Below are 24,549 nucleotides of genomic sequence, written 5' to 3'. Positions count from 1 at the left end.
GACAAATTTATATCTTTTATTATGTCCGTGTTTTCAACCTTCTTTTATTTATATTTCTCTTCTCCAATTCCATCTTCCTAGTAAAAAAGTTTTCAAAATCTGACACACTTCTTGAGATCAATGAAATAGGCATTTAATGTATGAAAAACATGCAAAATACACTTAACAGCTAGTCTACTTAATTTAAATTTTCATGATCCCACTGTAGTGTTTATAAAACTAACAATATTCTTAGAGAATGTAGTAGAATATAGTCACTTACAGAAGGAGATGAATAAACAAATAAAGAGATATAGTTTTTATTTAAAAAAGAAAATAAACAAAAGCGACTAATCAAAGGGGAAAATTATAAAACAATTGTTGAGTTTATTAGTAGCATTGAAATGTGTTTTTTTGTAAGACACTTCATAAAGGTGATAAGTTGAAGTCAGGACATTTTATACAGTGTAGCCTAAGAACTTTTAAAAGAAAATTGAAGTAAATGATAATCATCATCTTTAATTTTAAAAAGACTAGTCACAACTTATATCTCCACTAGCTTGTTTCAGAACCAAAACAAAACAAAGAAAAACAAAACAAAGCATTTGAAATAACATCAGAGAGACTTCTATGCCACTATCATTATCATTTTTGGGCTACTTGTGCCGTCGTCACCACCCCACCCTTGCCTGTCTCTTCTAATTAATCAGCTATCAAAGGGAGGTGGCATTTTTCCACTTTTCCTTCCAAGTTCTCTTTCTTGCCAAGCTGGTGGGGCCCCTTCTGGTGCAGTGAATGAAAGCCTGCAGGTACCGGCTTCCGCTGGTACCAGCCCCGGAGGGAGCAGGGCAGCTGTGAGGACAGCAGTGTGTGCCCTCAGCAAAACATTGTAGGAAGAGGGAGTCTCCCCTGTCAGACAATCAGTACCACCCATTTAACATAAAACAGCAGGGTTTCCAGAAAATGCTGGTTTGGTCGTGGTAGTCACTGACGCTGAGAGGAGATTTCTTAACTTGCTAAGACCCCTCCCTCCAAAACCTGCTAAGCTTTCCCCCAGAACTCATGATGTTGAACTTCACATGTGTGTGTATAGTGGGAGTCCTCAGAGGCATTTGACTTTAAGGGTGGCAGGCAGGGCTGTAGAATGAGAGCTGAGCCGCACATGCCCCACACTGATTCTCAGCCTCACTAACTTGGTTAGTTAGAGTCCAGTGACCTGAAAGGGTCGTTATTTTGTACCTAGATTTCATCATCACCTTACAGTTAAGCCTCCATGGCTCAGTGCAAATCCATTACTACTTCTGGGAAAGCAACTCTAAGGCATATTCTACCAGGGGCAGGTGAGTAGTAGCACTTTCCTTTGCATACAGAGGAAGGGGCAGAGCAAAAGGTGAACCCAGACAGTGATGGTCAGTATAGCACGGTGGTTAAGACTGAGGGCTTTGGAGGAAGAGTTGCTCAGGTCCAAATCCCTCCCTTGACATTTATAAGCTTGGTACCTCTGGGCAAGTCCCTCAGCTTTCTGAGCCATAGATTCCCAGTTAGTGCAGAAAACAATACAAGCTCTCAGGGACTAAAAGTGGTAAGACAGATAATATGCTTTGTATAATGCTGTTCATAGTAGATAATAAATGGTGGCTTTTATCATTGTTACGTCTTTAGAATTTATAAGACAGTGTAGCACAGTGGTTAAGAACATGGATTGCATATCCAGGTCACTTGGGTTCAAATTATGACTTCAAATTTGTTGGGTGTGTGACTCGGGCAAATTACTTAACAGCTTTTGCCTCAGTTTCCTCATCTGTAAAATAAGAGATAATAATACCACCCCATGGAATGATTGTGAACTCTGAATGAGTTAGATTATATAAAGCGCTTGGAACAATAGATGTTATCTATTTTTATTAACATTGTAAGCTTGTTAAAGCTAGTAAAATAAGAAAGAAATAATACATGCATATATTAAGATACAGTTACTATATAGCAATAGATATAAATAACAAGTAATAGATATCAATTTAGTAAGATACATATGTTAAAATAATAAATATGCATGTGTGCTTTTGCACACCTATATTAGTTATAGCAAGGCCAAGGAGATGAAAAAAATGGACATAGTGACTTTTTACCCAGTCAGTTATTGATAAGCAATGGGGTTCAGGATGCACTAGCTTTAGATGTTGACCTGGATCAAGGATTGGCGGCTATGCAAGGACCATGAATGAAAATACATTTTGGGCTGAAAGAGCAAATACTATTTGAAAAGTAAGTTTCCTCATAAAACACATATGTAAGAATCACAAAGGTCAGAATGAAATTTTAAATGAGAACAAGAACCATTCGTAAAGTCTTGAAGTTGCTAATGACACCAGAGAATGTGCGTGAGTTGAATGTGTGCCTTCCAGAGCCTGATTTCTCCCAGGATCTAGCTCCAGAATGAGCTTAGGAGAAGAAAACTTCTGGGGTGCCCATGCTGCTCTCTCTTTGTTGGTTGCGCAGCCAAGTGGGAGAGAAGATCAAGCATCCTAGTCCAATGTCTAATATCCAGTATTCTAACCTATTAAAGGAACCACGGTGAAGCCTCAAACACTTGTTTCCTTGCTTTTTAGCTGTGTCGATTTGGGTCTGTTGCAGTATAATAAAATTTAACAGAAGAGAGAATTTCTGTTTATCACATTTTGTTCAATCTCTGTTTCCCACTTTCTCTGAATAAGAATTTTCCCCCCATTCAGATTCCCATAATATAAGGATGATACAAAATTGATACGATATTTAAATAAATTTGCTCTGAGAGGTCAGCTTTCTCCTGTAGTTACAGAATATTATTGTTGAGGTTGCTTTTCTAATATCATGTCCCTTCAAGAAGTGCTTGAAGGAATGGGTGTGGAGAGGTGAAGAGAACAAATTGGAGGACTTGGGGTTGCTTTGAGAGGATTTGGGAGAGTTCACAAGAGTATTTCACCACACAATTGTTTCTGGTGATGAAGAGTATTAAAGGGGAAACTGGACCAAATTATCACATAGACTCTCAGGTGAAATCTCCATGTAGCTGGGCCTTCTTGCTTGAAGCTCTCAGGCTGCCTTATTCAGAGAACAGCCAGCCCAAAAGGATGAGTACATTTGAATCAACAGCCAACCACCCCCAAACCCATATATCTCAATATCACCCATACATAGGTGCTACCCCAAAGACTTTTTCTTCCCTCTTTCCAAACTTTGCAATCTTTCCTGACTCTCCCACACACCCAATCAGGTAAGCTCTTTGTTTTTTTCCCCTCCCCTCATTGGCTCAGTGGTTTACTGTTTAGATCAACTTAGCTTTGCATTCTTCATTGAAAATGTCTGTTTCCTTTATAACTAGATCCAGCTGCTACTCTGGACTTGCGCAGGACTTCCTGTGGTCCCCTGGCCCCTAGGGAGTTAGCTGGGGCTTTACTACCAAAGAGACTGTGTGAACTGGTGTTGGGGTGACTCCCAGCTTAGACATGGGGAACAGGTGGTGCCAAGTAGATCTGAGCTGTACATAAACTGAATCCAGTACCCTGGTGTTGTATATATAAGTGTTTATTACCTTCTCCCCTACTCGGGAGCACAGGGGCAGCTTATTTTGTTCATTGTTGTATCCACAATCATAAGAACAGAGTCTGGCATATATTATACTTAAAAATACTGAGGGAATGAATTTTTTGACCCCCTGCTATATGTCAGGGATTGTTATAGGTACTAGGAGAGACAGGCCTTGCCAGTATCTTACAGGTGAAAAATTTAAAGAGGAAAGTGACTTTCTCAATGCTATTCAAATACGAGCAGTTCCTGGATTTCCAGATTTCTGGTCTTAATTTACAAGGAACAGTGTGTTTCAGAACATAATTACTCTTGACTCTTGATTTTCTCTGTCCTTTTGTAAGGAATGAGCCTTTCAAAGACAGGACTTTCTCTAAGCTGCCTCCTTTTGCTGGTGGTTTATTTCTCTCTGCGTAATTTTCCTGATTTGGAAAATGAACATTGGCACCATGGAATCTACCAAATGGATGCCCAGAAAAATAGCGTTGACTATTTTGGTTAGCTGGGGCTGCCATAACAAGTACTACAGAATGGGTGGCTTACACAACAGAAATTTATTTTCTCAAAATTCTGGTGGCTGGAAATCCCAGATCAAGGTGTTGGCAGGGCTGGTTTCTTCTGAGGCCTCTTTCCTTGGCTTATGATGGCTCTCTTCTCCCTGTGTCTCTACATGATCTTTCCTCTGTGCATATTTGTGTCCTAATCTCTTCTTCTTATAAGGATTCCAATCATATTAGATTAGGGCCCAACCTAATGACCTCATTTTAATTTAAATACACCTTTAAAGATCCTATCTTCAAAAGCAATCACATTCTAAGGTACTGGGAGTTAGGACTTCAGTATATGAATTTTAAGGTGGGGACCACATTTCAACCCATAACACTAACCCTGTTTTTACAAAAGATGGAGTAACATCCAGACCTGTTTTAAAAGGCCCCATGATGTGGGTATTGTGATGATGCAGCAAATTACGGCCTGTCTCCTGCTTTCGGTGGCTGCTTCTTTCTGCTCTTCTTCTTGGCCTCAGACTGAGATCAGCAAGGTGGTCAAAGCAGGTCACATAGGGATCCAGAAATCCAAGAAGCGGGCTTTGTATCAAGCAAATAAAAAGAATTATCATCCATCTAAGGTTCATTGTTTAAATTACCATGTTTATTTATGTCAGCACAAAATACAATAAAACAACTTACAAAACCCATTTTATCTTCATGTAACATAACTCTTCAGTGAACAGAAGTACTACTGTTAATGTTTTGGCCTTTTCAAGGTCCAGCCTTGGGTCAAAACAGTATTCAGAGAAATGTCAAATTCTTCTCTATATATACACATGAGGAAAACTTATATTTTCTAAAATCCAATTTCGGTAATAATACAAAAATACCACATGTAGAGTGAACACTACTGTTGTGTCCTCAGTACTGGAACTTCCTTGTTGCTCTAGATTTCCCCCAGACCTTGGGCTGCAGTCAGGAACACGGGTGGTACATTAGCCCTTTAGATTTCCAAGGTGATTGTTTAGTAATTCTTTTAATATAGCTGTGTACTCCACAAAAGTTCAGTTTACCTGAGTTATTCAGAAATGGGGGAAAAAAAAGGTTCCAACCGATCAACGTGTACAGGTCTATTTGTAAAACTGAAGAAACTTATTATAGATTACTCTGTGCCAATTCAATGGAAAAACATGAAGCCTTCATTACATAACAGACTATTCATCTGGTAAAAGGCTTCATTTTATAATTTTCTGAAAGGTAATCAACATTGCACAAAAGTACAAGACTTTACCTACTATTCCAGTAGTTTAAATGCTATATGTTTAGTCTCAGTATATTTTTAAGCAAATGATAGTTATCACTTAACTCACAAAATCTTTCTTTCATTTCACTGACAAAAGAGTCAGTCTCATGCTATGGAAAGATAAAATGGTGTGGAGCTAGATCTAAATTCTGGACCCATTTCTCCTATTTACTCTGAACTCTGGTTTTCTTATGAGGATCAAAGGAGATGAGAGTGCTTTGTAAAGCAGTATTTACTATAAAAAATATTATTCTGCAGAGTCCATTTTTTCAAACAACTTATGGTCCCTAATTATCCACATGTATTTTTTAAGTAAAAAACTTACTTTTTAAAGTAAATGTATGATGCATATTTATCACATGCAGCTGAAATGTTGAGTTGGGTTTTACAAATGGGAAAAGAATATAGATTTAAAAAACAAAAAACAGCCTATTACTTGTGAAGGACTTTTGTACTCTTAATGTGTTTGATTTAAAACCACTTAAAATTTTACTCTTAGTTAACCCATGTTCCTTGTGTAGTATTGGAGGTCTCTTTGAATAAACTACCTAACAATTTAAAGTAATTTTTAACGAGAAATTAAAACTTCCATGTGACAATTACAGTGTTTAGAAGACTATGAAACTGAGTAAAATGAACTGAGTAATATGGGAGTAGTAATAGCTTGAAAACTCAGAATTAAGAGGGAAACTGTGTATAGAAGTTTATTTTTTGGGTAATTGAAAATAATCTAAATAAAAAGATTGTAATTTTTGTTTTTTATTGGTGACTTCCTAATTTATAAATTACTTCTTCCTCATCTGTAAAACAAGTATAATACTTACTTATGTAACCTGATTTAGGTTCAGACAAATCCACAGAAGTAATTAATACCTAATTTTCATTCTTACATTTGGGACACCTTTAGAAAAATTACATTCTCTTTGCTGAAATAATATCAGAATCACTTCTCCTAGATTTTAAAAAATCTTGTAGGAACAGGCAGATTTAGTAAAAGTTTGGAATTAATTGGCAAGTGTGAGTATACAAGGTAAGATTATGGACTTTGTGACTTTGCTGAGACAAAGACTTCAGGTAGCTATATTCCTGCGGCAAATGAGATTCTAATTTCAAACATTTTTCAAATGCAAATCAGGCCCCCATGAATCATTTTGATGATTTTTTTTTTGAGACATTAATGCAACAGAGTTGGTATTCCTCAAATGATCCCCATCTCCCCTTTGCTAAGGATATTTCTCTTCTTGATTATTTTGAAACTGCCAACATAGTCTCTAACCTTCTTAAAGAGAATGACTGATCTCCAAATGACCTATTATTATCTTAAACCAACCTCATTTGAAGCAAAAAAAAGAAAAATTAAACAGTGCATTAACGTTTCATATCAGTGAAATAGAGTTTTTTCATGCATAAAGTCATTCTATCCATCCGTGGAAAGGTCGACCTTTTGTTTTTCTCTGTGTTTGTAGGTTACATTTTTAAAGGTACTGGTGGAGCCTCTGTACAGTGGATTGGTTCCCTAAAAAATAATAATAAAAAAGTTCAGATGAAAGTACACATACTTTGTTATGACACGGCTTTAATATATCTAAATAATTTCATTGCACATTACCAATTGGAAGAGTCATTCTCAATCTTGGAAGCCATTTGAATAATTTGTAATTGATTTGATATGTTATACTTTTAGTATTTTAAAATTTATACGTTTTCTTTTTTTTTAATATGCATAACTAGTTCCATATGTGTTTTCTAAAAATCTTACCCTTTTTTTAAATGTACTAAATATGGTTAGAAAACAAGACTTTAGCTGTTTTATTCACTACTATTTTACCAGGATCAAAAAAAATACTAGCCCATAGTAGGCACTTGGTATTTACTGAATGAATAGAATGAAACAATAGGTGACCCAAAAGTGAAATGTGAAGTAAAAAAGTAAGAACGTGGGAAAGGTGAACTGGTAGAAGTATACAAAGATAAATGTCACAGTATTTGCCTTTAAGAAATGTGCTGCTGGTGAGAGCATCGAACAGGGGCACGGATAATCTTGCTAAAATGAGATCAAAATTCACAAAGAAGAGTGACTAGCTGCTTGAGAGAAGTAGGGAGGGATCCGCAGGACAGTGAACACTTGCTCTGGGTAGTAACAGAACTAGGTGGCTTTTGCTTACTAGATAATAACTGTGTGAATCAGTGGTCACAGAGGCTGGTGTTTGGAACACTGGACTCACGAAGGAGCACAGGTCCCAAGAAAGGTCAGGCAAGATGGCTTTGCCCTCTGGCAGTGGGGAGGTTTTGTGCCAATGCCCAGATAATTCAGCTATGCTATTTGGGCTGTAGATGTTTTTCCAGGAGTTGTAATCACGATCAGAAGGACTACAGCTCTCTAGGTGTTTGGAGAAACACCAATCTTGATCCTTCTATCTCTCTCCTTTAGTTTAACTGTTCCTGGCAGGCACAAGACCTCTGGGTAAGGTATAGTTTCTTCTCTCCCTCTTTCCAAGGTTGAACACACAGGCTTTGGTGTCAGATGGCCTAGGTTCAAACCCAGCTCTACCATGTGACCCTACTTAAGCAACTCCAAGCCTTGGTGTCCTCATCTATGAGGGATTACCAAAATGCCTCCCTTGTACATAGGGTAACATACTTTAGCACAGTGCCTGGCACACAGAAAGTTCTCAATAAATGCTGCTTATTAGCTCTTATTTAAAGCTCTTATTCATATTTAGAATTTCCTTTTATGTCCTGGAGAGGGTGTCGAAGATATTTTCCCCCTAGATTTTGGTACTTTTAACATTCCCAAGCCCATTTCTGAGTATCAATGGAGTCTTGGTAACACCTCGCATCCTCCAAATTACTAAATCTTATACTTTGGTCTCCTAATCTCATGAATTGTAGAGATGGTAGCGAATTCTAGGCGTAGATTTGAAAACACATGATCGTATCTGCTTTCACAGTACATTTCTCTCAGCTTTCAGAAGACCCAGATAAAATTAAAAACATTCCCTGGCCTCTCCCACCTATTGCCCTTGGATTCACCACAGTGTTCTCATTTTGAGGAGAAAAGACCCCTATACCTGTTTTATGTTGCCCAGAGCCAGTGGCTGACTTCTGATTAACATGTTACCTTCACTCATGTGCCTTTGGGGAGAGATGCTATCTTGGTAATGAGGGCAAATAGAAAAGGGGTTCCTTGGTGGTGGATGGTGAGCAAAGGTCAAGTCACTATGTGGTCTCTATTCCTGAGATCAGCTTCGATAAATCTGAGAGCCTCAGGTCTCTATTTAGTCCTGCTGCCATAAGAACTTACGATATGTTTTTGTTTTTGTATTTTTACTTATCTATCTATCTATCTATCTATCTATCTATCTATCCATCCATCCATCCATCCATCCATCCATCCATCCATCCATCTATTTATTTATTTATTTATTTATTTATTTATTTATTTATTTATTTATTTATATTTAGCATTTTATTTTTTCCCCTTCACCCCTCCCCTCTGGTAACTGCTAGTCGATTGTCCATGTCCATGAGTCTCTGAAGAACTTAGGATTTGGAAGGTTCATGCTGATGTGGTCTTAGATGCAGGTAGAGTATCATTTGCAAACAAAAATCTCATATGGAATTCTATTAAGTTTAAGGGACTATAAACTATTAAGTTTTAGTTGGTTACAGAAGAATAAGGAACTCAAATGAAGAGGAAAGATGAAAAAAATAAGAAGTCCAGGGTGAGGATAATGGGTGGAATACTGTTCTGGAGGAAAAGGGTGACTTAGGAAACAGAAAGAACACTCTGAAAATTCTGAGTAAATGGCTGTGAGAAGGGCCAGCTTAGATCTGCATAGGACTAGAAACTCCTTTGTGGGTCCCATCCCATATCATGTCAAACATATTACACTGCACTCCACCCCATTCTAAATATAATTTACATGCACTATAAAGGAGGTGATGAGTTACAATAGACTGAATACACCATGTTATTTTGTAAATGTTAGTTGAATGTTTAATTTTGATTGTGCAGTTTTCATTCTTTATTTTGGAGCAACTTCATTTATTCATTTATGCTAATGGGGGGATGAAGTAGACCCCACTGTAGTAGGAGGGTCAAGTGAAAGTTTAAAGGTGGAAGAAGAGAAAGTATATGTTGTGTGTGTGTGTGTGTGTGTGTGTGTGTGTGTGTGGTGCGGGGTGGGGGGGATGCGGGAGACGGGGATGGTGCTGTTTCTTGCCCTCAGCTGATGATCAGAGCTCGGGAGAATGAACTCAGGTCGGGTTTGGCTGGCAGTAGGAAATGTGGCAATGTCTGTTCCTGCCTCCTCCAGTGGTAAACTCTTACGTAGGATTTCCAGCTGAGACACAGGCTGTGTGGCTCCATTTCAGGTGAGCCTGCACTCCTTTCATGTTTAGACAAGCTTGGGTTTCCCGCAGCCATCTGGGTGACCAGGCCAATTTCCCCAGGAGTTTGGGGATGCTAATTCAGGCAGTGGATACTGCAAATGCAATGGCACATTTTTAGAGCTTGAAAAAGTAGTAATAAGAAAGCTCTCTGTCACGACCCACAGTTTTCTTGATGATTGCCTAACTGCCAAATGCAGACCTGATTTGCTTAGCACAGTATAAAATCAATCTATGACTGCTAGAAATGTCAGAGAGAATATTTTTTTTTCGCCTCCAGTTAATGACTTGTCATCCTAGAAAAAATGTCTAATCAAAGATGAATTTAAATATCTTCTCTTTCTGTTTTCATAAAGAATATGGATGGGGGGTTATTTTTTAAAGTGTAATAAAAGGTAACTTTTCTTTATGGCTATGGTGTAATATTTCAATATTTCAAGAAGGAAACTCTTTCTCATCCTGTGCCCTGTCTCCTTTAGAGTCTAATGGGGATCTGTGGGTCAGGAGACATGACTACCCTATCGTCCCTGGAGGTCTCCTGCAGTTTGAAGGCCAGTCAAATTCAGTCCTTCAAGAAAAAATAGATTTTGGATAAAAACGGAATCAAATTGAGGACTCTGAAGTGGATGCACTGAGCAACATTTTCTTTTCCAAAGGATGTATTAGTGAAATTTGAATTGAATTATTTGAATTAAACCTCTTTTGCATCCAAGTGAATAATTAGTACCCAGTCATTATCTAGTCAGGAACATCAAACATTGGTTATTCAAAGGAACTCAGTTTTTAATAAGGGAATAACATTTTTCATTCATGGTTTTATCTGTTTAATGCATATTTTTGTTCCATTTTAGCTGAAGAAATAGCAAAAATTCAGCATTTGAATTACAGTCATGTTCTGTTTCCTGAGGGAAAACAATTCATGTTTTAGAGAAATTAATTGTTAATTAAAATGTTATTTTAAAGATATTAATCATTTGCCAGTATTCATGCTTTTGTATGAGAACATTAAAATGTGCTGGTTGGTAGATACACAACACATAATTGCCCACGTGCTTGTTTGTGGAATACCTGCTTATTAGTTCTGGGAAGGTCAAGGCTGAGTTTGGCAGAAGAGGCTGCAATTAGGATTACAGCTCCACTCTCTTAACTTGTCTGAGCCTCAGTTTTCTTATATTCAAAATGGGAATATCAAGATGACTTCACAGGGCTGGTGGTTGTTCGATTAACTGCTGCTATCATCTTTTTGTGTCAGTTTAACATATTCTTTTGCCTGGATGCCCTTCTGACCATTGCCAGACATTTGCTTGACAGTTGGTGAGAGTTAAAAACAGCCCTGGCCAGGAGATTGTGTGCAGTTAACTGCGCCAACACTTTGACCTCACAGTACTACGTTTTAAGTCACCAAACTAAGCTTTCAGGTTACGTTTACCTTCTTAAGATGGACACATTTTCTTTTCAATACACATTCACAATTCACTTTTCTAAAGGGTTTTTGTTTAATTACAAAAACTCTTACATACACAAAAGAGGAGGAAAGCTGTAGGCCGAACATCTCTAGACCCGTAAACCAGATTCAACAATTATCACACTTGCTTCAAATATCCCTCTCTTTTTTTTGGCTGAATTATTTCAGAGCAAACCCTGCCTTTATTTTCTTTCACCCCAAAATCTGGATTATTTTTTAGCAAAGCCATTATGCTGTTTTCATACTTGATCAAGTTAACCACAATTCGTTGCTATCATTTTCATATCCAGTCTATGTTAACCCTTTTCCGGTTGTCTAATAAAGGTATTTTTACAGTCAAACTATTCGAATCAGACCTATACATTGCATCTGGTTGTTATGTTAAAGGCATCTCTAATGGGAAGAAAAAGCAGATAAAATTTTTATTGTCCATTGTCCTGCTCTATATATTATGATTATTTCCAAATAACTGCAAAAGATGTAAACATCCCTTATCAAGATAAATGTATCTAAAACATAAAATTCCATTTGCTTTAGGAATTGAAGATGTCACTATAAACTTAGAGAAAAAAGTGTTAACACCAGTTTATCTGTGCAGATAGATAAACCCAATGTTCCTTTGGGTTTGCTTGTATTTTCTCCTGTGATATTACTGTTTTTAGAATCAGCAATGTAAGATAATTGCTATTAGATAGCTGGACGCACCATTAGAGATAGAGAGATGAAATTAAAACCATGAAATTGTTTCTATGGGCCTCAAGAAACGTAATTATTTCTCCTGTGGAAAAGAAACAGAGAATATTGGAGCCCTGTTTTGTGTTTGCTTACTGTGAAGAGGAGACACATAAATTATATCTATTGAGTACATATATTTAAAGGTTGATACTTTTGGTGTGTGTGTGTGTGTGTGTGTGTGTGTGTGTGTGTGTGTGTGTTTCAGGTAGCTGTTTGAAATTTATATTATTCAGGAAAACTAACTGGATGATATTTAATAACTCTTCTCAACTTTGCTTTGTAACCTATCGTGAGTAATAAGTAACTCCAAGGTCATTGGCATGAACTGCCTAGTACTCACGAACATTATTCCGTCAGCTATAACTTAAGTGACTTATGTTATAAACTTGTTTAGATACAGCTTTATCAAATGGGGCTTGAGGAGTCCTCCTGGTGGTGAGAAAATAAACGTCCTCAATGGTCCTGAGTACATCAAGGTTCTGTATAAGGAGTTTCATGAGACTCTTTAGAGAGGGGGAAATCCCCTCACTGCACTGAGAGATGAATGGATGCTCTGAGGGCCACCTGGAACCCCAATAATGGACAGAGGTTCCTTTGTCCCCAGTGCAGAACAGAAATCAAAGCCGCTGGGGATATGGTGAGAGGAATAGAGAAAGAATAAGACATTCTAACTCTCTTTTAGAGCAGGGGAAAGCTAACATGCCATCTCTGCCACAAGACACTTTCTTCCCTAGACAAGGAGTAGCCCTTAAGTGTTCACATACCGTTTGCCACTTGGCCTTTGACCTTTCTGCTTCAAATTTGGCAACTTCTTTACGATCATGAAACGATACCAGCAGCTTCCAAATGCACAGTAGGACAACCCCAATGAGAAGAATAGCCAGTGAAACCCCCAACATGATCATAGGAATGTTTGGAGGTTTTGGACAGTCTGTGGAAACAAGAAAACTTATGTCAAGAAGATGGTACAATTAACATTTTGATAAATATTTCTCATTAAATTTTCCAGCCATACTTTTTCTCTAGTAGAGGAAAATAGTAACACCTTCTGTTTTGATGATTTTTTTAAATGAGTTACTTGTTGAAGGATAGCCTTATTCCTTCAAAGTAGGACAAAAAGTAAAGTAAGAGTTTGGTTATTCAAAGCAAATGGATATACACTTGAGTGGAAGACTGAAAAGAGCATCCAAAAGAGTGACAATTAACCCACATGGAATATTTAAGGAACCGCAAAAAAGACTATAGTTTAATCACCAAAGATGATCTCCTTTGGGTATTTGATAAAGTAGAAATGGAATGTATGTGCACATGCACAGATACATACATAATTAGTTTTTAATGGATTTTCTTGAAGCATGAACTGTTTAGATTATATTCAAAATTACATAAAACCCACTCCCCTGAAAAGTTTGTTACTTGTTGCTGCTTTTTTTTTGTTTTTTAATAGACAGATAGACAGATAATAATGGCTTTTAGTTTTATTTTAACTCTAGTGCCTTGTGTCCTGGAAAGTTCCTGGACTGTATTCAAGAAAAGTGGGTTCGATTCCCATCTGATGTACAGTAGCTGTCTGAAATCCATCAAGTCCTTTGATCTCTCTGTAGAACAAAGGTGTGGGCCTTCAGTGTTCCCTTAACTCCCCTGACAAAAAGATGAAGGCCTGGTGCTCATGCTTATTAAAACTACAGCTTCCTAGACCCTCCTCTCCCAAGATTCTGATTCAGTGCCTTGGATGGGGCAAAAGATTTTTTATTAATAAAAGTATCCAAGGTGATCCTTATTTTAAGGGAAGTTTGGGAAATTGATGTTCTGTATAGTCCTTTTAACTCGAACATCCTATGAAATGTTATTTTGACTCTATTGATGATATTAACGTAATTTTGCAATTATACAGTACCTTCCCTCATTGACAGAGAATGACTAATAATCCTTGCAATATGCCTGAAAGATGATATATTTCTTAATCAAACATTATAATTAAGCTCTCCCCTTCCTTTCATGGGGAAACAAAAATCCACATAAAAATTATCATTAAATATCTGCTTCCCTCTGCAAGAAGCGAAGCAAATCCATGGTATCTGGAAAGGAAATGAATCGTGCCTAGTTTCTCCTAAATCTTATTGTTTTTAGATATTTAATAAGGAAAGTTATACACCCAGGACTAGTTATGCTGTTTCAAGGTAAGAATCTATAGCTGGTCTGAATTTTAACAGGACTAATGGCCCCCTAACAGCATGATGTCTGGCCTCACACGCTTTTGTTCTTTGGCCAAAAGACATTATGTAAGGAGATTATGCAGAAATAAGTAAAGGAGCTGATGAAATAGCAACTATAGTATGAAGATCTAAAGACCATTTCTAGCATAACAAATGTACTACCGCTGCTTCTAATAGTAACACTCCGGCAAAGAAAGTCAATGAGAATATATACTGGCTACATCTTTGACTATGAAATGTCTGGGTGGGGCATAGTATGATCTTGCTCAAAGCAAGACTAAGCTGGCTAAGACGCTGCTGCCAGAATGTGAATTAGGAGGGCTTGCCAATAGGGAATAAAAAAGGTGGAAGAGTTGTGGCCTGGAAGAGGAAATTATTTTAAGAATTTAAAGTCATTGAAAAATTATATATTTCTCAAGACAAGATTTTAGTCCAAGTCCCAGAGCAGGTATTACACAATAGAAATTTCCACTTTTCATACTCTTTAGCATTTTTTGAGATGCTCACTCTAAGGATGTATTTCTAAGTGGAAGAAGAGGGCATCTCCATTGCTGTGTGCAGTCCAACGATGTCTCGAGAGTCCCTGTCAGTGCTGCACCTAATTCTAAGATCCTGAGTTTCTAATGCTGCCAGTCTGGTTGTTGAGCGCCAGAAATATGAATTTTCCAAATTAGATCGTGTGATAAATGCAAAATACACACTGATTTTGAAGACTTGATATAAAGAAGTAAACTCTCATTAATAATTTTTTATATGAATTACATGTTGAAATAATAGTATTTTGGATATAATGGATTAAATAATACAATATTAAAACTCATTTCACCTTTTTTTACTTTTCAATGTGGTTACTAGAAAAATTTTAATTATATGTGGTTACTGAAAATTTTAAATTATATGTAGCTTGCATATTAACTCTTCTGTTGGACAGTGTTGATCTAACCTATTTTCGGGATTCAAATATTTATTATGATAATATGGCCAGTGGGAGGCAGTATAGCACAGTAGTTAAGAGCATGGACTCAAAGCCAGACTACCAGTTCCCAGACCTGCACTGGTACTTAATTGCTGCAAAACCTAACAAATTGTTTAATATCTCTATGCCTCAATTTCTTTACCTGTAAAATGGAAATAATAGTAATACCTGCTTTGTATGGCTTTGAAGCTGTAGTATGAGTAAGGGCTCAATAAATGAGAGCCGTGATTGTTATTATTACTACAAATGCTCACTTCCCCTTTTATTATCCTCAAGACCTCAAGGGCCTAGAACCTCCAAGTCAGAAGCTGTGGATGTAAGGAACAACCACACCCGCATCCCTGGAAGGCTCCCCAACTATCATTCTTCCTGGGTCCCTTATGTATGCGGCTCTCTTACACTCCGAAAGTTTCTCCAGATGTAAGAAAACGAGATGAGGGAAGCTCTCTGGACATCCACACCCTGCTGGTAACCCTTCAGCTGGTTTCTTTTTCAGTTTGTTTGGAGGACCCTGGGAATCCTTAACCTCCATCTCCTCCTTTCTCATTTTACTATTTTTCTATCTAGGCCTCTCATCAGTTGCCTCAGGGTCTCTGGTGTTAAAGCTGTGTGAGAGAGAGCAGACTCCTGGGGTGGGTTCTACCCTCTGGGCTGGGGAAGCTGTGGCCTGTGTAGGAATGCCAAAATTTGCCAGAAAAACAGCTTCTGGGAGCTGTCAGGTGACTCCTGTTAAGCCTCAGGGTGGGTAACTTTTCCCTCACTTTTACCACTACAAAAGCATAGGGAGAATACAAAGGCATCAGGGCATCTGAGCGCTCTTAGAAGAATGGTATGTTGATGTGCCACTCATACTGCAGGGAAGAATAAAAGGAAAAAAACCAACAGTTCAGTAATGAGGAGGCATTTATCAGCCAAAGGCATCTCTCTCTCTCTCTCTCTCTCTCTCTCTGTCTCTCTCTCTCTCTCTCTCTCTCTCTCTCACACACACACACACACACACACTCAAAATCAAACCAACTAGATACACAAGCCCTCACATTAAAAACAGACTCTGTTCTGGAAGTTTGATTTTGTTGTTTGAAACTAATTTTTCCAATGGAATTAATATTATAAAGAATGGCCTTGATTTCAGGAAAATTTGCTTAAGCCATTGCCATGGTCACAAACAGAGGGGTGGGGTCTAGTTGAAGAATTTGACTATAAAACAGATAATGAGGAGGAAGATTTTTTGTACTATAAAGTAATTTTTCCTTGTATATCAGGATTCGCCTTAAATTTTCTTGACTAATGACTTTCATGATGTATTTTATATATGCATTTTGAAGAAATTGATTTACATGAGATTTTCAAGAGCAAGTCTCCAGTTGCACTCTGCCTACCTGAGCTTCAAGGTCGCAGCCACAATCCTAGCCTTGTATCTTGCATTGTGCCAACCTCTACATCTCACTGACCTTCAGCAATGTGGTATTTTTCTAATCATCTTTTCTTGATTGGTTTATAATGTCCTAAACTTTTTAGTTACTTTGGTATTGCTTTGGTTGTTTTTACATTCTTAAGTGATGGCAGTTTGATACTGCTCTTGGTTTCAAATTCAGGACTTAATATTTTGTCAGCACATTGATAAGCAAGTACACACAACAAAGCACACGTGCCTTCTGGTCTGCCCTCGTTGTTATTGTCTGGGGCAGAACTTAGGCTCCAAGCTTTTGGGAGGGCGTGGGGGGTGGTGTGCAGGGCAGGCGGAGCAGAGGCGGTTGCCGACAAGGTCTGGAAGGATCTGGTTTAATGTAGTTGTCATTTCTGCTGGGAAGGTTTAGGGACACATTTTAAATTGAAGACAGATAAGGTGAGGCACCTGTGACTACTTAAGAATGCAGCCAGGGCTGTTAGGGTAGAATCGCTCAAGGGAGGTCTTGAAGCCCTTTGTGTCAGAGTGGCCTGGGCAGTGCATTAGGCCTGCTGATTCAAGATGCAGGCATTTTACATGCTGCCCAGGTGCATCTGATTCCTGCTAAAATTTAAGAATTTCTCAACAAAAGTACCTTTCCTACTATATATATATATATATATTCTTTTTTTTTTTTTTTTAGATGAGGCAACCCTTGGTTGACCTCACAGGTTGCAAGGACCTTGTCAACTTACAATCTCTTATTTTTTTATTTTTTACATCTACAGCACCTGGTCTTCCTAGGTGGTCTCCCATACAAGTACTAACCAGGCCCGATCCTACTTAGCTTCTGAGATCAATGAGATTGGGCTTGTTCAGGGTAGCATGACCATAGACCCTTTCCTACTATTTTATTTTCTACCTAGTAAAACTTCTCTCTCCCCACTGAAGATGAGATTTTTATGTGAGGGCTTTCCAGGTCCCAAGCAGACTCCATGAGCTGGTGCGGATGAAAAGCCATGGAAGCAATGGACTGTTTGGCTGCCTTCATAGATCACTTCGTTCCTCACTTTCTGCTTCATATCTTTTCTTAGTCAGCATTATCATTTAATGACCCATGACTGTAGCCTATGAACTGGCACATGTGTTTTATTCATCATTCCATTTAATCCCTGAGTCAATCCTTAGAAGAAAGTACTATTATTTTCTGCATTTTACAGATGAGGAAATAAGAGACTCAGGGAGGCAAGTATCTTTCAGAACGTCATGTAGGTATTAAGTGTTAGAGCAGGATTTGAGCCAAGGTTTGCCTGATTCAAAACTCATTCTCTTAGACTGTTATGCTCTTTCCTATTAGTCTTTTCTAAAGATATATTACATTTCATTGGTCCACCTTTCTATAATTCATTAGTAGCTTTCCAGGAATGGATGATTGGTACAAATACACCTATCTTGTTATTTTTCAATAATAATAATAATAACATGCACATTGGAACATAGCAAACCTTTCAGTAGGTATCTTCCAATCACTGAGAAAGTAGAGGCACCTCATCAAAAATTTGGAAATGTCTGTCTTGGCAAGCTACCCAAAGTGTCTTTCTGGTTGCTTTCTCCTCTCTCATGCACTATCACTTACCAATGACAATGGAAGGCATGCCACCTACCTTTCTCATTGATGCTGTGAATGATGGTTTTTCCTTCGTTATCTGTAGTTATTAGGAATGTAATAAGACATTCATTTTCTCCTTGCAGAGAACAGGAAACAGAACTATCCTTTGAGAAATCTGCAGATAAAGGAGTCATTCATTAGGTTAAATGAGATCCCAAAAGAGATTATTTTTAAAGTAGTATTGAGTTTTAATATGCAAATAGGAATTTTCAACATTGCAGAATAGGAACAGAAAAGACACAGAATTTTTCCCACTAGCTGAGGTTTTAGTTTCTACTCATGTTCCGGAAGAACAGTTCCAGGTGTGGTCAATCAGGACTGACCATCAAATGCACCTATCAAACTGATGGGGGCAGGATTTCAATGGAGTGAAAGTACTTCTAGGCAGGCATGCCTAGCTGTCTTGAGAATAGAGTGGCGCTGATTATGATAATGAGGGGCTGTATGTTCTTCTTGGCTGAGAGCATCTGGGAGGAAGCCTAGATTACATTTCAGAAAGAGACTACACAGTCCCAACTGATACCAATACTTCTAACAGGGCCTTTCCCACAATGGCATAGTCAGGATTGCTGGTCATGTATCGTCACAACAATAAATATAAATTCGCATCGGGAAACAGAGACTGAAGTGTTATGCAGCTCAGGGACAAGCAGAATAAAGGTTAACCTCAGATTAAAAGAAACCCAGTTTACTTAACCATCTAGTCCTTTTCTTAATTTTTTTAAAAAACATAACCCAGTTTTCCAAAAATCTTTTTCAAGTAGGAACATTTTCCTTGTTGAACTTATTCAAGAGGCAGGAAATGAAAGTCCTGACAGAATTGGAAATATAGTAAAATGGTCTATCTGAGATTTTAATACTATTTACTAGAAATTCTGTTATTTTGGTACCTATGCCAAAATTATGTAGCATTTTTTTAAATTTACAAAATCTTGCTTAAATTTTCCCTTTTAAGTTGGAGACTTAATGATACCGTTAAAACATTTTTACAGAAACCTGTGAATAGAATGATCATTTACTATTAACCTAAAATGTTAAGACAGATGATCCAATATTAATATCCTATGACAAAATAAGTCAGAATATTAAAACCGAGACTGTCCCAGAGAATCATGGACATATTTTTGCTAGACTTAAAATTTTTCTTATTAGCTTAAATATAAAAAGATTTTAATAAAACAGAATCTATACATGTTGCCCTGACCAAGACAAACTAAATAATAGGCTATTTTTGGTTAAACAATGCAAGAGTCGTAGAAAGATAGAAATATTAAGTTGTTTTGAATTTAGTCTAGAAGATAAAATCCTCAGGTCAGGGGCTGTGAGAAGTATGCCTGTATTATCTGTAAAAACGAGGACTAGTAAAACATGTAACATTACTAATAAGATTTAAGATGATAGATTTAGGTGAACAAATTGTTTTTGAATCCATTAAAGGCACCTATTTACTTAAGGATGCTAAGAAATCTAATTATAAATCATTCTCGTTTGGTCATTCCCAAATCTTTATGATCATCTAAATCATCTGGGAGATCTGAAAATATGGCTTTCAGGGACCTTCCCCTGGGCATTCTGATTCAAGAGGTCATGGTATACACAGGCCTCAGTATTTTATGAGTTATTTAATAGTATTTTTCATAAGGCAATTCTGATTGAGAGGTTTGGGAACCTCCAGGCAATACTCAATTAATGAAATTTGTGTTATTTTACATGTTTGATAGCAACAGCACTGCATATATAATTTATACTTCAGTCATTTTCAGATGGCCTTTACCACATGTTCTCCTACTACACTACTGTAGTTAACTAGGATTCATGAAGTCTTGGGAAATATGCTTTTCCTACTGGAGTGGGTTTTTTCCTTTCCTCCCCCTCTCCACTGTGACAGTGCATACCCACTCTGTTCTTCTCAAGCTTACTTAATGGAACATTTTATTCTCAGGTAGAAAATATGTGGACAGCTTATAATACTCCTTTCAGTAATATTAATCCTGCTTTTTTTATTTTCTTTTAAATAGCTACACTAAAGCCAGGGAGGCTTAATTTACTTGGCCAGGATTATTTAAGTTTTAATGGAACTGCTAATATGACCTTTGAGTCATGACTCCCTTCTTGCTTTAATTACTTCAGTCCTTTTCATGACTGTTAGGACTCTAGATTTAGCCTGTTTTATAGTGTTTGGGTATTAAAATGGTATTATTGAATGTGCAATGAAAGGTCCAGCTTGGGCTGAAGATTTGCATAATTAACTGCTAAGATTTTCTTTTGTTGTTCATAAGAAATGGATCTTTCTTTTTTACCCACCTTGATGAGTGCCAGCAGTGCTGTTCTAGAATAATGCAATGAAAATAAGATCTCAAGCTGTCCATGAAATCATACTTAGAAAAGGAAGTAATGTGAGAGTGAGGGTGAGGAGACTGGAGTCTAGGAAGGCTCAAGAAAAATGTGGAAAATATAAACTGTCTGTACCGCTGAATCAAGATAACTATGTGTTTCAGACTTCAGCTACGAGGCCAAGTAGGTAGTTTTCAGAGAAAACAGTTTCCCAAGGAAAAAAAAAAAGAAAAAGAAAAAAAGGGTTCTGTGGTCAAATAAGTTTGAGAATCCCTTCTTACTCTAATTCTTTCCTTTGCCTCTCCTAAAAATTCGCAACGGACATTTAATTTAATATGCATCAGAAATCTCAGGAGTCCTGCAAGAAAACTGGAAGCTTAGCTTCCCATTTCCAAAATTCATATGACCATGGGTGTTTTCTTTCCATTTAAGGTTTTCAGAAGTGTGTTTCACAGAACACCCTTTGACTAACAATGCTCTGAGTACATGAATGTTAGGATAAATTTAAAATGTCTCTTTTAGTAAAATAGATTGAATAAAGTTAAACCACATGTCCTTAGAAATGCTCACACAGGTCCCCACAGCATGGCTGGGAAACAATTTATTTGGATTATCAAGTTATTTTATTTTACTCTCCATATCCTCATTGGGGCAAGGACGGGCTGACAAAAGACTCTGTGGAAGAGCAACTATGTTGTGATGATTTCAAGGTGATATAATCACTAACATAACTGGGTAACTTGAAATAAGACTTATAAAGGCTCACTAGAACAGTGAGTTTTTAATTCATGGGCTGACTGATTTTTTTTCTCAAATTCATCAAGATTAGTGCTTTAAATGGTATTAGTAATTCAGTTATAATTTCTAAGTTAGAAATAGCTGCATTCTCCTCTTCTGAAGATAATTTAGTCAATTATGCAAAAAAAATAATGCAAATATTTTAAAGGCTACTTGAGACTTAGTCTTCCTCTCAAATCCAAGCATTTGTCATAATGTACTTAGAAAACCGTGTTATTTAAATAAAGGAACTCCCTGTCCATGATTTACATGTTTCCAAGGTTCATTCCTTTTTTTTCCATTAGATTTCCCATGCTGCTACTGAATTGAGTTCTAGTAATTTGCAGGACATTTTCTGTAATTTTTAGTCATTTCTTGGAAAGACCTGGTAAAATCCCAGATGTTTGCCGTGAAATGAAGCTGGAAGGATATGCTGAGACTTTGTACTACTTACTAATATGGACAGTCCACAAACATCACTTTACTCAGTGCTTTTACTGCATCCTACTTTTGGTATTAGAGTAAGATACACACCATTTTGTCCAATTTACAGCTATTTGGCATATTTTCCAGAAAAGCACAGATGAGAGGTTTTCCGAGCACTAATAATGCTGCACCTCCATTTAGGGCGGGTTATTTAACTGTGCACAGTCAGATATCTCAATTTTGAAACAATGCAGGTAATTTTCAAAACAATATAAATGTCACTAACTTATTCCACTTTGGATTAATTTCTGCATTCTAATTCCATCTATTCAAGACACATATCCTAGAGTGTCATAAATTATTGTCTCGATTATGCCACTTTGCCTGAGATACATCTTGGTCGCATCACTAATGTGTACAGAGCAGCGGCTCTACCTGAGCAGCATGATAATCCAGAATAGTTTGTGATGATGGAAAAACCAGTCCCCCAGATCATCCTTTTAGGAGAAGTCAGTCATCTTCTTTGTTTTAAAGTTTACAAATTATTTTTAAAAAGGCCTTCTTAGCTATGATACAACCCTTTTAAATGTTTGAGTTGATATTTTGCAATTAAGAAGAATCCGATTTTAAGTAATTGCGTTTAAAAATGACAAGCGAAAGCCAGAGCAAGCTTTGCTTAGTGGTTAAAGGTTACAGGTCCTTCTTGTATTTGGAGGATGAGACAAAGGAAAATCAAAGATTGTCATGTAATGACCATATTTGAAAAGTTGGGAGTAAAAGCATACAAAGAGGAGGGGAAGAAAAATGGCCACCGACCAGAAATTGCCCGGTGTCTGAGGGCTGCTATCAGGAAAGCCATATTATACTTCACTTGTCCTGTTTTGAAATAGAGCAATCAGATGATAGGGGACAATTTCAGGTTTGCGGTTAACATTTAGATATTTCTTCAATTTTCTTTTCTTCTAATCAAAAAAAATGTAACATTCTGGAATTCTCAACAATTGCATTTGTGAAACAGAAGTGAACTTGCCAACAGTGCTGAAGTCAAATAGAATCTGTGACTTTAAATTGCTTGTATCGCAAACCATCAGGTTTTTAGCCTTATGGAATGCATTTACCCTTAGTAAGCAGTGTGAGTGAACTAATGCCCTGGTACAAATGCAGTCAAACTACTGGAAAGTCTGTCACAGAGTTTCTGCCTCTCGAGAAGTATGTAGAGGAAAGGAAAGCAATTTAAGACAGGTAGAACCTTCTTCTTCGTTGATGGTCACACCAGCTAGTTTGCATTTGTCAACACATTCTTCTAGCACCAGGCCATCTGCAGACAGGTGGCATTCAATGCAGCTCCTGTGAACATTATTCAACAAGAGTTTATCAGTTCACGTTGACAGAAAATAGATATGCGGCTGGAATGTTGCTTTAATGCTGTTACTGTGGTTCATGCTATAGGAGTGTCTCATTAAGGACAGTGGTACATTTTGTTACTTTCAGAAAGATAGGTCACATGCAAGAGAAAACTACTTTATTGTGAATTCCACTCAGTAATCAATGTTCCCTGGGCAACCTTATTAATAGCCACTATCCTCATTTGTCTCTAATGATTGATTCTGATTGGTTATGTTAAAAAAAAAAAATCAATAAAAAAGCCCAATTATTTTGGTATTTGATTTAGCTACATTTTTATTTTATATTTTCCTGAGAAGGGTTTGTGGTGTTAAATATAATTAGAGACCAGACAAAGTTTGAATTTCTTAAAAGAAATGGTCTGTATTTTAACAAAAATTCTAAGAATGCATAATTATGTCATGAATCACTATTTTAAAGATTCACTTTTCTGTAACTCTTTTGAATGAATCCAAGCCTTGATAGGGGTATTTTCAAAAGCTGAGGATGACAGCCCAGATCCTCATTAATGCAGGCTTTTTAATAAAAGATCTCTATTTATAGACAAGTATATTTCCAGGAACATAGCCCAGGAATTAGGCTACTCTGAAGATGTCTATATAACAAAGTAAAACTTAGATGCTGAATTAATCTTATGCTGAAAATCACTTTAGAAACAGGTTGTGGTTAGAGTAGCCTAAAATAGCAAAAGTTTTCTTACCTCAGACACACACCATGTAGCCTCTTTCTTCCCCTGGCCATGGAAATGTACACTCTTCTGAGTGCTGGAAACATTCTCTATCCCCCACCCATGCCTCATCACATCTCAGCCCAAACCACATTTCCTTAGGCAAGTCTTCTCTGGCCCTTACCATTTAGTTCCCTTGCAGTGAAAACCTCTAAATTCCTCTGCAGGAAGGGCTTAGGAACAGTAACCTCTGTAGTAGTGGAGATGGAAGTCTTGTCTGAAACTTGCCTTTTATTGCTAGTGCATTGCATTTATCATGGTTATATATTTATTTGGAGTGGCTTTGCAGAGGGCTGCTGGAGACTGTAGAAACTCTTAGAACCCCTACCCCATTGTGCATCAAATTGATGGCTGCCCAGGCTAGTCTGGTAGCCCTATCTCCTGCCATACGGTTCCTGCCATAGAGCACCTTCTATATCTCCCATTGTAACTGTCAGGCCAGATATCATCATAATTACTTTTTTAAATGTCTGTCTTTCCCACTAGATTCACAGCACCTGTGAGGACAGGAACTAGAACAGTTTCAGTCACCACTGCATGCTCATGGCCTTACGTGTTTCCTGGCATACAGCAGGTACTTAATATCTATTTGATAAATGAAAGTATGAATGAATAAATGGAAGAATGAACTCATTTCAGAACTAACATGAACACCAAGGAAATCACTCTACCTGATTCCTCAAATTCACACTACTTTGATTATT

General features: G+C 37.4%; 1 protein-coding gene and 1 pseudogene across 12 annotated transcripts in view; both read right to left on the bottom strand.

Moving 5' to 3' along the window:
• Window positions 1-4,235: 4,235 nt before the first annotated feature.
• Window positions 4,236-24,549, bottom strand: part of ITGB6 (integrin subunit beta 6) — a 119,237-nt gene continuing 98,923 nt past the window's right edge. For 11 of the 12 annotated variants that reach the window (XM_036236514.1, XM_016152797.2, XM_016152800.2 and 8 more), the window contains 4 exons: window positions 22,964-23,061; window positions 18,173-18,292; window positions 12,694-12,860; window positions 4,237-6,853 (listed from right to left, as the gene is read on the bottom strand). In XM_036236514.1, coding sequence (XP_036092407.1) covers window positions 6,755-6,853; window positions 12,694-12,860; window positions 18,173-18,292; window positions 22,964-23,061 — 484 coding nt within the window. In that variant the 3' untranslated portion in view covers window positions 4,237-6,754. Of the gene's footprint in view, window positions 6,854-12,693; window positions 12,861-18,172; window positions 18,293-22,963; window positions 23,062-24,549 lie in introns of all 12 variants that reach the window. The other variant, XM_036236516.1, reaches the window with a different exon arrangement.
• Window positions 17,288-17,405, bottom strand: LOC118614290 (annotated as a pseudogene).

This window comes from Rousettus aegyptiacus, unplaced genomic scaffold (genome assembly GCF_014176215.1).
Source record: "Rousettus aegyptiacus isolate mRouAeg1 unplaced genomic scaffold, mRouAeg1.p scaffold_m13_p_2, whole genome shotgun sequence".
NCBI lineage: Eukaryota > Metazoa > Chordata > Mammalia > Chiroptera > Pteropodidae > Rousettus > Rousettus aegyptiacus.
The sequence above is the reverse complement of the archived record's forward strand: the minus strand, read 5'-3'. Positions and strand labels throughout refer to the sequence as shown.